This window comes from Apium graveolens, chromosome 5 (assembly GCF_009905375.1).
Source record: "Apium graveolens cultivar Ventura chromosome 5, ASM990537v1, whole genome shotgun sequence".
Classification (NCBI taxonomy): domain Eukaryota; kingdom Viridiplantae; phylum Streptophyta; class Magnoliopsida; order Apiales; family Apiaceae; genus Apium; species Apium graveolens.
This window is the reverse complement of record NC_133651.1, coordinates 247,807,799-247,822,503: the sequence shown is the minus strand read 5'-3', so window position 1 is coordinate 247,822,503 and position 14,705 is coordinate 247,807,799. Positions and strand designations below refer to the sequence as shown.

Below are 14,705 nucleotides of genomic sequence, written 5' to 3'. Positions count from 1 at the left end.
ATTCTCGTGGGGTTATATCTTTGCAGATATACCCGGGATGACGGATTCATTTAAAATGCTTTAACACTGTTTATATTTTGTGGACTTGTTGAGCAATTTTTGGCTCACCCCTTTTGTTGTTTTCACCTTATTATTTTCAGTTAAGAAGGAATATGAAACCCATCAGGACTCGAGTGGTAAAGAAGCGGGTCAAGCCTCGGGATCCTATCATACCTAAGGTGTTGATCCCAATCCAGGAAGAAAGCTTTGATTTGCCCGAGCAGGTGGAGTGTTGATAGATAGTGTGTGTGTTTGAATAAAAGTTGAACTTAGTTTAAAATGAATTAGACAATGGTTTGGAATAAAGAGAGTTTGTGAGATTTTGAATGTTGGTTTGTAATAAAAGTAGTTAGTGGTTCTTGTTTTCATACTTCAACCTAAAAAGATCCTGGTTAGTGTTAAAGGGGTTTAATTTCATTTCTTTATTAATTATTAATCAGATTGTACAGGTTTGGTGATTAGCTAGTAACCCCCAGACTTATACCCCGGGTCTGGAGGGCGTTACAGATAGGACCAATCCTTAGCATGCTAGATGGACCCTACCACCGTGTCACTTCTCCTAAAGCCCTAGTTGGGCCTAAAAGAGTGCGCCTTGATTGAAAGATCCACATCGTTCCTCAGTGAAATCTCTGGGACATGAGGCTTCAGGAAGGTAAGGCCATCGGGCTTGCTCCTTGGGTCCTTGTTAAGTTTGGCCCTTTTTTGGCGGCCTGATTCTCCCTATTTAGGCCTATTAATGTTGTTAATGGCCTCGCAAGCTGAAAAAAAGAAGATAGAAACATTAGTTTGCAAATAATTAAGTTGCAATAGAGAAAAAAGAATAAAAATTAGATAAAGTTACCCTTATCAGTGGCCTGAGAGAGACCAACTTTCTTCAAGGAAAACTCCTTTAAAAGGGTCCAAATGTCTGTTTGACCGTTATCCGCGATGAGAGTTTGATAAGCGACCTCCTCCTCATCAGTTAATCTAATTCTAGAAGGGCTACCATCAACTACTTTACAAAAAGGCCTACGAAAAAGGGTGGCCCAATCGCCTCCGGCCCAAGTCAGCCTAACAAACTCATCTCTCCATTTTGGGTTATTCTCAATAATGGATTTACCATCAAAGATGTGGGGAATTTTGGGCCTTTGGCGTATAAAAACCCAGCCCGGTTGAGTTAGAGCACTATTATAGAATTGGAATATTTTCCTAAAAACGGAAAGGGGAAGTTCATTCCTAAGACATAAAACCATAAAATAAATGATATTTCTTCATGCATTAGGGGGGAGTTGACAAGGGTTTATTTTCATATCTGCAAGGAGACGTGGAATGAATTTATGGAAAGGAAACCTAAGGCATGCGGTTAAGGCTCCTCGGTAAATAAAAATAGTATCCCCCTCCCAGTTACAGGTCCTATCCCCAGGGGCGGCCGGAGTAATCCTAAGATTAAGAAGGAGCTTGTACAAGGTGTTGTAAGATTCTATCCTACCATCTAGCTCATGAAAATAATTACCATGGTTGTAAGAATCTAAATCAGAAAGAGATGGATATTCATCCCCTCTAGCATTAAGAATGTCAATAAGAGAAGTGTAAGGAGAGTGTATTTGAATAACGGTACCTCTTTTAGAAATATTCATCTTTTCCATCCTAGCAAGGTCGCGATCTGTCATTGATGTTCTTGGAAAAGAGGCTTGTAACTCAAAAAACGGTCGAAGGTGGTGGAGCTACGTTGGAAAAGAACGCCGAAAATCACCTTTCTAGAGGAACAGCTAGAGAGAAATTTGAGAGAATTTTGTGAGTGAGAAGTGAAATGAGGAACCATGCCTCTCATCACACTTATATAGCAGAGTTAATGGAAAGTGAATCGACAAAAGCTCAATGGAGTATGGCCTAATAAAGGAAAGCCCACTAAAAAGGACGTTTATGGGACAATCTAGAAGGTTGGAAGGAATTCGAAAGATTTATAATCGACCAAAACTCTGGTCGATTAAAAAGTGGCCTTGATCGAAGTATTATTCGACTAAAGTGGCAAAAAATCACTTAGCTCTACCAGAATCCTGATCGATTAAAAAGTGTCCTTGATCGAAGTATTATTCGATTAGAGTGGTAAAAAATCACTTAGTTCGACCAGATCTCTGATCGATGAAAAAGGTGGCTTTGATCGAATGTTTACTCGACTAGAATGGAAAAAATAGAAATAAGTCGATCAGCATCCTGATCGAATCGATCAGGAATCCTGATCGAATTTCAATTAGACCTCAGTGTCGAAAATAGAAATAAGACGATCAGCATCCTGGTCGAATCGATCAGGAATCCTGATCGAAATTCAATTAGACCTCAGTGTCAAAAATAGATAAGTCGATTAGCATCCTGATCGAATCGATCAGGAATCCTGATCGAATCGATCAGGAATTCTGATCGAAATTCAGTTAGACCTCGGTGTCAAAAATAGAGATAAGTTGATCAGCATCCTGATCGAATCGATCAGGAATCCCGATCAAAATTTAATGAAACCACAGTGATAAAACTAGAGTTAATTCGACTAGGATCCTGGTCGATGTCGACCAAGAATCCTGACCGAAATCTTAGTCAACCAAGATGACAAATTAGAAGATAATTCGACTAGACTCCTGTTCGATTTTGATCAGGAATTCTGGTCGATCTAGCATGAGTCCTGGTCAAAAATAAGGAAGAATTCCAGAAAATAAGGAAAAATTCCTAAAATTAAGGAAAAATTCCAGAAAATTCCTAAAAAATAGGAATAAGGTGAGAAAAATAATAGGGAAGTTCCAAGACATATCTCAAAGCCACGTATAAGGTAAATTATTGTAAATGTGTAGATCGCTCCACATTTTACGCAGAAAATGATACCCTGTAAGGGATTAAATGAACTTAACTTTTGTGAAATCTTTTTACAGTTTCCCAGAAGTTGGGGGGCAAATGATAGGGAGTAAAATAAACCCTGATTCCGTAATTAATATCGTATTAATTATACCCAGATTGGACTGACAATAAATCCCATTATAAAGGAGTCCAAAATCCTGAATTAATTAATTAATATGGGTAAAATCAGCTGATAAGTAAAGACCAAATAAGGATACAATTCCTTGGAGATTGGCCTTCAAGAAATCTCTTGGGATAAGAAATCAATTTCCTACATTCTAGGACTCCAAAGTCCACTCTAAATCTGAGACTTGCCCACCAAGTCTCCTGATCTTAATCCAATTCAAGGCAGCCTATGCCTTTCACCCCACAAATCAGAACTATATTTTTTGACTTGATCTTTGACATATAGTAAGGTATGTAGGCATCTTGTTAAGCCAACTTGAGTCGCGAAATATAAAAACAGTCAAATCGAGTCTCGAAACTCACGAACCCTAGTAATAAATACGATCTAGTTTTTGATCCATAACAACATGTAATAACATACAAACTTATATGAATCTCTTTTTAAGAAAAAAAAAATAACAATTTTGTGATGGGTCGTGAACAATGCAGTTGCTACAAATTTGATTTCAAGAGAAATTTGGAAAACACATATTTACATATAAAAAAATTAAGGAATTATCTAAATTTTTTTTACCAAATGAGCAGTTAAATAATTTCTCACACTTAATTTCAGATTACTTGCTTGATTTGTTTTCGTTTAGTTAATCGTATTTATCAAAACATTTCTTAATTTGAATTATTTTATAAGGTTAGTTATTTAAGTTGAATATTTTATACTAATTTTAGAGGAAGGCAATAATAACGCATTTTACCATCACAATTCACAGCTAACCCCTATCACCTGTGGCACAATATTATATCTCAAAGCACTTGTAATAACTAATATGAAAGAAAATAAACAAGTACAGTATACCAATTACCAAGGATGTCAAGAAACTAAACTTCAAACATACAAAAAACAAAAACAAAATCAAGTGCATCACAATGAAAATTTTATAACACGAAACAAGACAACAATTATCCAATTAATTCCCTCATCTCCTCTCTCTCAAAACACCATCATTCTTCCAAAAAATAATCACATGCCATCTACACAAAAAAATGTCACCACATCCCCACATCCCAACCACCCTTCTCCTCACCATCACATTCCTCTTTTTCTCACCATCCGTACACTTTCCAGCAAAAGCATATATCACAACCCTACCGGAATTTCAAGAAGCACCCTCGTTTCGCAATGGAGCAGAATGTCCCAAAACAAACACCAACCCATCTCTCTATACAATCCATATATCCATGACTCTTGATGCCACTTATCTCCGTGGCTCAGTCGCCGGAGTTTTATCCGTTCTTAAACACGCCACATGCCCGGAAAACATTGTTTTCCATTTTCTTGCAGCCCATCGACGATCACAACTTCAACACACTATTCTCACTACATTCCCGTATCTTAAATTCCACATTTATCATTTCGATACAAATCTCGTAAACAACAAGATTTCATCATCCATTCGTCGTGCACTTGATCAGCCTTTGAACTACGCAAGATTTTACCTAGCTGAACTTTTACCATCCACAGTAAAAAGAATCATTTACTTTGATTCTGATCTCATTGTAGTTGATGATATACAAAAGCTCTGGAATATTAACTTGAATTCTAGAGTTCTTGGTGCACCAGAGTATTGCCATGCAAATTTCACACATTATTTTACTACAAGATTCTGGCAAAACCCTAGTTTTGCAAACACATTTAGGTCAAGAAAACCCTGTTATTTCAACACAGGAGTGATGGTTATTGATTTAGTGAAGTGGAGAAAGGATAGATACACAGAGAAGCTGGAGAATTGGATGAGAATACAGAAGAGATATAGAATATATGAGTTGGGCTCATTACCACCTTTTTTACTTGTGTTTGCAGGGAATGTAGAAGGAGTTGAACATAGATGGAACCAACATGGTCTTGGTGGAGACAATCTACAGGGCTTGTGTAGAGATCTGCATCCTGGTTCAGTTAGTTTGTTACATTGGAGTGGTAAAGGTAAGCCTTGGTTGAGATTAGATTCCAAGAAGCCTTGTCCGTTGGATGGTTTGTGGGCCCCTTATGATTTGTATAAGCATGAGTCTTTGTATTCAGATAGTTAGGGTTGATGTAGAGGATTATAACTTTGTGTAATAATTGAAGGAGATAGAGATAGACAGCCTGGAATTTGGATTTGTGTAAAGACAAGACAGACAGTGAAAGGAGAAAGTGTAAAGTGGAGTTTTAGTTGGGTGAGTGGTGGTGTTTGGTGGTACTGTGGGGTGTTTGATATCAGCCGTTTGATTAAAATGGTAGTGTTAAAAGATGATGATGATAATGGTGATATCTAGTTTATAGATTGGTTGTATAATGTTTGTGTTGTATTATATTTTTTGCCAAAGGCTGTTTTGTATTTGGTTGATGGGATTTGCCGATTTGGAGTCACCATCAACTTTAGCTTAATTTGTTGCTATGTCCTTCAAATTTATATTCGTTATGTTGATATATTGATTGTTTCTTTCTTTCATGTTGAGTGGTTTTTAAAGCAGATAACGCAACGTATTATCCTATTCTGAGATTGATCCTGGATTTCAGAATTTCTTGCTATCCCTTAGCCACCAAGTTATACTTTAGTTCATACAATGTTCTGCACTAGAGCAAAGTGTTTATTTTGTGCGATCATCCGCGAAAAAGTATTGTGACACATTTTCTATTCTTTCGATGTGAAATTAAAGTAAAATCAGATTTTTGACATTGTAACATTAGTTGGGAAAGTAAAGCATATAATATAAGGGTCTTGTGTGTTGTTATGTAAGTCGCTCAAGAATTATTGCATCTCTATTTCAAAAATCCAAATTAATTTTTTTACCTATCCACTATAATTTTTCGCGAATGCCCCAAGTTCCAATGTACAGCAAATTATATGAATCCAATTGCGCAAGGGACAAGGACCAATAATATAAATCCATATAAAAGTAGCAGTAATATTTTGAAAATAGTGAAGTGCTGTTAGTCCACCAGTCATGAGTAATTCATTTCTACCCCATGTGCTCCATTCCTGCTGTCCACATATTCATCCTGCCATTCTTTGTTCTAGAAAGGAACTAGATTACTAGAGAACTCTGTCGAATTTCATTATCTGCATTGAATTTGCATATCTGTTTTTCCCCTTATAAGAAGTGGTGCTGACAATGTCTTTATTAACCGAAAAGTTTGAATTACAGTCGAGGGTACTACCATCTGTCTTCATATTTTTTGTTATAACAGTCATAAAAACGGTATGGAGCTATATTGATTTAAATGATGGGCCAAAATGTTGTTAAGTAATAGTAAGTCGAAAATATATTACAAAATTGATAGCATGATTAAGGAATATGATTGCCAATGCAGTGTACTTCATTGCTGCACAAAGGATAACTAATAGATAACTTGATTCTTGTTCATCTTTTTTTTTTTAATTATGTCAACTAAAATCCAGCCAGTTTTTTTTAACTTGATATGAGCCCATACACTCCACCTACTGTCCCCCAGGTAAAGCCCATTCAATTTTGTTATCTATTATTTTAAGGCCTTACACTCTCCTTGTCTTACAAAAAGCACATAGCAAATGCAAAGCCCACAAAAAATGTTCTAAGTTTGCATATCTTGATATTTTTCTTCTTTTGAAGCTTCTCTTCGTCCGTAAGTCAGCAAGCGTAATATTTGAATTTTATCAATGCATTAGTCTGTTTGTCATTGCTTATTGTTGCATCCTGTAAAGAAGAAGACGGTATCGGTATGAACATGATAACGAAATTAAGTTTTAGAAAGATGTTAACCATACATATTCGGTTCTTAACTGAATAAATATCTACAGTGACGGAATTTTAAAGGATGCAAGACTTAAATGTTTCAAGACTCAATTATATTAATGTTTGTTTTGAAATTTTTGTATATATTAACTTCTTTAGGTCAACTGAAGCTAAAATGGATTTTCTAGACTAAACATTATGAGGTCGGAGACGAGGATTTAGCCTCCATAACCCCTCTCCTAGTTTCCCAGTTTGTAGAAATCAAGGGCTGATATTTTAAACAAAGAGAAAATATAGACTCCGGCCGTACAAATATAGGAAGGAGATAAGTATACAAGCCTTTTTCTCATTTTTTTTTAACTCATTACAAGCGTACATGAAATGATTAAATAGAAACTAAAATTAAAATAGAAACTTAGAACTAATCTAAGTGATTAGATCTACATAATCTAATGGTCCACTTAAATCACACCACCCAACTACCCTGCACCCTCCCACACTCAATTTCAGTTTTTCCCCTCCATTTTTAATTTGATATTTTCCATCAAACCGTCATTTTTTTTAAAAATCCGATTTCACTGTATTTTTCCACATCTCTCAACGATCGATTTGCATACCATATGTGTTATATTTCGAATTAATTTTAAAAAGAAAATTATTTGGTTCCTAGATTCCATTCTAAATTGGTTTCTATTGGAGTAGCCCCCTATATATATAGGCAAGTGCTCAAATACAAACCAATATTAGAATACAAACTACAAACCAATGAGACCCACATGTTTAATCACTTTCCCCTTCGTTTTTAATTTTACTTTTCCCGTTAGTTGGTTAACTTTTTTTAAAAAATAATTTCACCGTATTTTTATTCATCTCCCACTCATCGATTTGCATAGCATATTTGCTATATTTTAACGACAAATCAGTATTTAAACTTACCCGAATCAGTAAACTCAAATCAGTACTAATTCCAGAACCAGTACTTTTAGCGATTCTCGTAGACATAATTAGTGATTTATCGTCGAAACATATGAAATATGGTATTCATACTGATTGTTGGATGATGTAAAAAAATATAGTGAAGTTACATTTTAAAAAGAGTTCACTAATTGACGGGAAAAATTCAATTAAAAATGAAGGGAATTATTTGTAGTTGTGTATGGGAGGTATAGTTTGGAATTTATATTTTAATTTAATTTGTATTGGAGTAAGACTCTTTATATATATAAAACAACGGGATAACTAAAAATATGCAACTATTTTCCTCCTTACACTCCACTACATCCACTTATTTACTACTCTCCTAATACTACTGACCTAAAACACATGATTAAGTCTGACTCCTACAAATCAAGTTGACAGCTTCTTAATTAAAAAATCAAATATACAAATAATAATAATAATAATAATAAATTTTAAGATTAATTTCCAACACAGTCAAGGACAATCTGTATTGAATTTTATTAACGTTTTGTATGTTTAGCGGATTTTAACATGAACACTATCCATGGATATTAACTTGATCATTTTTTCAGAGTTGCTTCCACGGTACGTAATATATGGCACCTTCTATGGAAGGCCAGGGGATTTAGTGTCATGTGAAATTAGAAGTTTAACACCTCTGTATAGTACTAAAGAATGTTGTATCACTATTACACTTCGAAGATTTCCACCAATTTTAGAAAAGAGACTTTCGAGCATTTTCTTTAATTTCATGTCCAGGTCTGCAATACAACACTTACGAAATATACTATCAGCCCTCAAACTGCTTCATAATGAAAGTGCTCATACTGCTGAATTAAAAGTTGCATTTTGTTTTCCCTTGTTCAGTTTCATGACATATGATTTGAATTGTATCCCAAATATCCTTAGCAATTTTGCAATTGATGACATTGTCAAACATATCCCCATCAAGAGTATTGAACAGAATATTCATAGCCTTTTTATCTTTATGTACTTGCTCAATGTCTTCATCTGTCCATTCTGCTCGAGGCTTTGGAACAGTTTGCTCATTTCTTACAGCACCATCAGCATCTGTAGCAGCTCTTCGAGGAACATGATGACCTTTCTCAATGCAATCAACATAACTTTCATCTTGAGAGAGAAAATATAGGTGCATTTTTACCTTCAATGGTGATAATTGTCTTTATCCAAGAACGGGATCTTTACTCCAACATCCTTCCTGCTCATGTTGTTAGTTGCTTTGATCTTTAGGCTCTTAGTGTGTCAAAAGCTTGCTCTGATACCAATTATTATTCTCCGACAATCTAACATTTGAATTACAGAAGGGGGGTTGAATGTAATTCTTGGTTTCTTCTTAATTCTAAGAACTTCCCTAATAAATATATTTAACAGTGTTTGAATATGCAAAAGTACAGAATGAAAGTATTGATGTATTCAAGCATAAAGTAATTTAAAATACAAGTGTTTAAAAATTTTCTGGTGGGAACTTATCCACCATATATATATATATATATATATCGAGATTTCCGTGATCCAAAGATTGTACAAAGCTTCTTACAAGTAGAATCACAAAGAATAGAGAAATTATTCACAGATACAGCTTTTTCTATTTCTCTTGTTAATTGCTTCATTTACTACTAGCCACTCTTGGTTTATATATTACCAAGTTACAAGTGAATAAGACAAACTAATAAAATAAAATGTGTCTTTTTCAAATCACATACTTCTTCATTTCTCCATCCAGTATCTTTGATTTTCTTCAAGTACGCATGGAAATGAAAATGCTTCTTAATTCTCTAAAACCTGTAAATTGGCTGCCACATTCCATTTGCATACAATCAATCCATGTGACTGTCAAGTCACTATCAACTGCTTTTTGAATATGATCATCCATTGGAACTCTGTTGGATTATCTATCGAGACTCTATTGAATCATCTATTGAGACTTTATTGAATCATCCGTTGAGAGTTTGGTTGATCATCCGTTGAAACCTTGTGGAACATCCGTTGAGAGTATCTTCATGGCAGTTAACTCTATTTTACTGTAATAACCCCAATTTTTGAGAAATTTTGAAACCCTTATGAATAGTGTTTTTGCTGAATGAGAAAACTTTTCATGCCACACTATGTAGGGGTTCTGATATGGATATTCTGAGATTTTATTAGTACTTTATATGTGATATAAGTGTATGTAAAGATCGTCAGAATCCAATTCCGAACACTTTGATTTTTCCCGAAAATCCACTAGATACGGAGAGAATTGAGTATAAGGTAACAGGATAAAAAGGATTTAAATTAAAGGATTATAAGAGAGGATCATAAAAGGAATATAATGTATTGAGAAAGGTTAAGGGAACCTAAGTAATAAGATCCCGGGTATGATCCTTCAAACGATAAATGAAAACGAAAGTTAAGCGAACCGTATAACAGATCAGCGGTCATTAGCCAAGTAATTAAGAGCTAATCAAAGAGGTTAGTGATGATGATGTCACCACACCAACAAGAAGATGACAAGTGTGGGAAGATGACATAGGAGGATGACATAAGCATGACCAAAGGAAAGGTATTGTTGGTTGATTTCAAGCCACACAAATTTTACCATGGTTAAAAGGTAATTAACAAAACAAAAGGATATCAACCAAGCTTTTTATGCACAAAGATCAAGAAAACAAAGCAAGCTTCTCTCTCCCCCCTTTTCATCTTCTTCATTTCGAATTTTTCACCAAAATGGTGAATTAGAAATTCAAAACACAAGCTATACTCCATGGAAAATTATAAGGTTTGTTTCTTTGGATCCTATATTTCATAACTAAGAAGAGCAAGTAGTTTGAGTGCTTGAATCAAAGGTTTGCTATCTCAAACAAATCATTTTAGTTTAGGGTGAATAGTAACTTTCAAGAACAAATTTGTGATTCTTGATTTTATTTGCAAGGTCAAGGTAGCTTAAGCATATATTAAGGCTTCCATGGACATTCCAAGGATCTTTCATGGATTAAAAGCTTCAAGGAAGGTATAATCTCTTAACCAAGATTTGTTATTGAATGTTAAGAGCATAATATGAGTAATATAGTTCATGAGAGGCTTGATGGTTGTGTATGTAGAGATTAGTTGGTTTTGGGTTGTTTTTGGAGTTGTAAATCTTGGTTGTTGATTAATGAACTTAAGTGTAGTTTAAATTCATGATAAAGAATAGTATAAATTGTTAATGTTGAGTTGTTGGGGCTGTTATGATAAAGTATGGATGGAGTTTTGATTGGGTTGTGAATTGGGATTGATTGGTGGTTGAATTGGTTGGTAAAATTTTGGGAAATCGCGTAAACATAGCCGTCGTAATGTCCGATTTTCTTTGGACTGTTTTTGTGCATAACATTAGGACCCGAGAACCCACTGCTAGATTATGACCACTGCCATGTTTAGATAGCTCATGTTACGAGCTTCGTTTTGATATGTAGTTCGTTTGATTCCGATGTACGGTTTAGGAGAAACGACCGTTTCAAGTAACGGCGTTTCGCGAACGAAACTTTTTCCCCTCGCCTTACTTTGAAATGTAGGTTGAAGACCGAAAAGGGTTAATTAATGCATGAAACATTTATGGTAAGTGTTTTAGGCAGTTGGTAAGTCACTCGCGAAGGAATCGCTTTAAAACTCGTAAAGGTTAAATTATTAAAAATGGTGGAGCCGAGGGTACCCGAGTGACTTAAGCGAATCAGTGAGCGCAAAACAAGCGTTAGAGTCTAAGTTAGTTAAAGTATAGATTTACAAGTGACTTTGGTTTAATTCCAACTTACTTGTTGCTTATAGGTTACCAGACTCGTCCCGAGCCATTCGTAACCCCCAGTCGCTCAGGCAAGTATTCTATCCGTTATACTGTTGTTGTGATGTAAATATATGTATATGCATTATCTTGTGATATTGCATGATTGTGATTAGCAAATTTTGCGATATATTGGAGCATGCTAATATGGTATATATGCATGTCTGTTTCGTAATCTGGTTATCTATCTGTTGATTTCAATGCTTATAGTTGCATAATACCTATACTAGAGGATAGCGGTATCTTGCTTATACCCTTAGTATAGGGACCCAAAGGTGAAAATATTTTCTAAAACCGGGAGTCGAGGATCCCGAGTAGATTTCATATATATATGGATATGGATATATATATATATATATTTATATATATATGGTTATAGTTTTCCAAACTATTAATCGAATAAGGTTTATTCGATAACTTTAAACTTTATTTATTATTGAATATTATTTCGAATATTATTCGAAGGCGTATGACTCCTTTTATTATTTATTGAATATTATTTGAATATTCATTCGAGGGCTTATGACTCTTTTATATTATTTGTTGAATATTATTTGAATATTCATTTGAGGATCTATGACTCCGATTATTTACTGAGATATATTCTTTATTTTATTAAAGAATAAGGTGTAAATAATCAAACTTATTTTCGATTATTCAAATAAAGATAATACTTTCATATAAGTATATCTTTGGTTATTTAATACTCGTTTCAAGTATAAATTTTAATACTTCTACTTCAATTATTTTTATAAAGATTATTCTTTATGGGAATATTATTTAATTAATAATATTCAGATATTTTCTAATATTCTGGGGACTGATTTACTTCATTAAATCAGCCTTACTCCAAACACTCTTTAAAGTGTTTTCGAGTCTTCAAAATGATTTTTAAAAGTCAGAGCGGATCCCAAAACTCATTTTTATATTTAAGATCTTCCTTTTTAAAGGGGATTTAAATACTCGCTCAAAACCTGGGGAATCCGGCTCTGTGGTGTATTTTATATTCGCAACGAGGTTGCAGATTTGGTAAATGAAATGATTACTTGTCCAACGTTCGGGAAGTAAGCCCATCTCATTGAGTCGGCATAAGCGACAGGCCGGGGTACGGTCTATTATTGTGTAAGTGGCTGGGTGGCAGTCCATCAACGCGTGAGGGACCGGGGTACGGTCTAGCGCGAGGTCCTAATGCGGCCAGGGTGATGACCGGTGAGGAATTCATCCATCTACAGTAGAAAAGGTTACTTATTGGTATCTTTGCCTGATCAGCAAGATATCGGGTTTATGCCAAAATTCTTTTCCTTTCCAAAATTCATTGGATGTTTCAAACTCTGTTCATACTTTGCATAACAGAGGTTCCAGGAAATGTTTAAAGGGATATATATATGTGGATATATATATATATCGGGGCTAAATAAAGTATCTCATAACTTTTTCATTCAATAATATTTCAAAGATTGAATCTATTCAAGTCTTATCTTGTGGTCTCATCAGTGGGATGAACTTTTGAAATTGATTATAACTTGAACGGTGGTAGTTCAAGTAGTATTTGGGAATGATATAAGTGTAGTGAAGTATTTGGTAACTTCATCTTTTAAACTTATATCTAATTAATAATTGTCTTATGAATGACAAAGATTTTCAGAAAAACGTTGAGACAAGGTTAGATATATGAGATCACCTTGCAACGATATTTTTATACAGTTATACAATGGGACTTTGTGTATATTATGCATGGAAGAGGACTTCCATTACTTTGAAAAGTATATATGTATATATACTGAATATTTTGCGACTTCATCGCATTAAGATATCAAACTTGGTTCATTTCTTTTGACCAAGATTTTCATGAGTATTATGAGTAGGCTCATATATTGTAAATCATTATACATATTATTTTGGTGGGCTTGCTGCTCACCCTTGCTTTATTTCTTCATCACACAACAACAGTTAGGAAAGATGGCCAGACTCCAGCAGACCCAGCGCAAGCGCGTGGGAAGCGTCCCGCGTCTTCCCGTTGATGTTGTAGCTGCTATAGCTGCAGAGGTAGATCTATTGTAGATCAGACCATCTACTTTTGAGAATCAATTATGTATAATTATAACTTGTGGCAGATAATGGCAATTAACTGTAAATTTATCAAGTAATCATTTTGGGTTGTAATAACTTTTAAATTGTGGATTCAAAGACTTGTACTTATTTAAATTTCATCTCTGAGACTATAACGGGTTGTGGTGTGTGTTAGTGTGGGGTCACAGCATAAGGTTATTTATTATTAATTAAGTGAAGTGATATTGTGGAAAGAAAGACCGTGACGACCCGGATCCCCGACCCCGGATCTGGGGGTGTTACAGAAGTGGTATCAGAGCTAAGCGTTATAAACCTCAGAGATGATGGGACGTTAAGATAATAAGTTCACTAAGATAATAAGAACTCTTGCCAAGTTCATAGTCAGACTACCTAACGTAGTACTGACAGTTAAAACCCTTATGGGAACCCTTATAAATGTAGCGATAGAAGCGTAGTTCGTTATCGTATATGGTAGCGGGACTCCGAACCCTGAAGTTGAGGAACATCAACGCGATGATGTTTTATTACTAATTGGAGATCAGATTGTGGATCCAATAGAGCGTCCTAATGCAGGACCGGATGATGTTGATATTGAGGATGTAGCGGTTGAGGATGTTGTCCTAGAAGGGATTGTTGCTGAGGAGGATCCTGTGGAGGATCCTGACAAGAATGAATAAAGGACCACTGATGAATTGATGACCATGGTTAGGTCGACTACCAGATGTAGGATTGGTCGGTCACTACCAGAGGTTCGTTCAAGTTTGTAAAGACAGTAGCCCCTTTAACGCGGCTTACTCATAAGACTGAGAAGTTCGAATAGGCAGAGAAATGCGAGAACAACTTTTAAGAACTGAAGCAAAGGTTGGTGACGGCCCCTATGTTGGCGTTGCCGGAGGGAAAAAGGAGATTTTGTGATTTGTAAGTGACGCTTCGCATAAGGAATTAGGGTGCTTCTTAGCACAGCAAGATAATCGTGTCTGCGTCAAGACAATTAAGGTAATATGAAATTTGATATCAACGCCCATGAGCTTAGGCTCGTGGCAATAGTTTTACCCTAAAGATTGGAGGCACTACTTGTATGGAG

At 35.2% G+C, this 14,705-nt stretch overlaps 1 protein-coding gene across 1 annotated transcript; it reads left to right on the top strand.

Moving 5' to 3' along the window:
• Positions 1 to 3,860: 3,860 nt before the first annotated feature.
• Positions 3,861 to 5,513, top strand: LOC141725033 (putative galacturonosyltransferase-like 3). The gene has a single exon (XM_074527395.1). It carries the CDS (start codon positions 4,069 to 4,071, stop codon positions 5,107 to 5,109), a length of 1,041 nt encoding a protein of 346 aa, XP_074383496.1. The 5' UTR covers positions 3,861 to 4,068; the 3' UTR covers positions 5,110 to 5,513.
• The last annotated feature ends 9,192 nt before the right edge of the window (positions 5,514 to 14,705 follow it).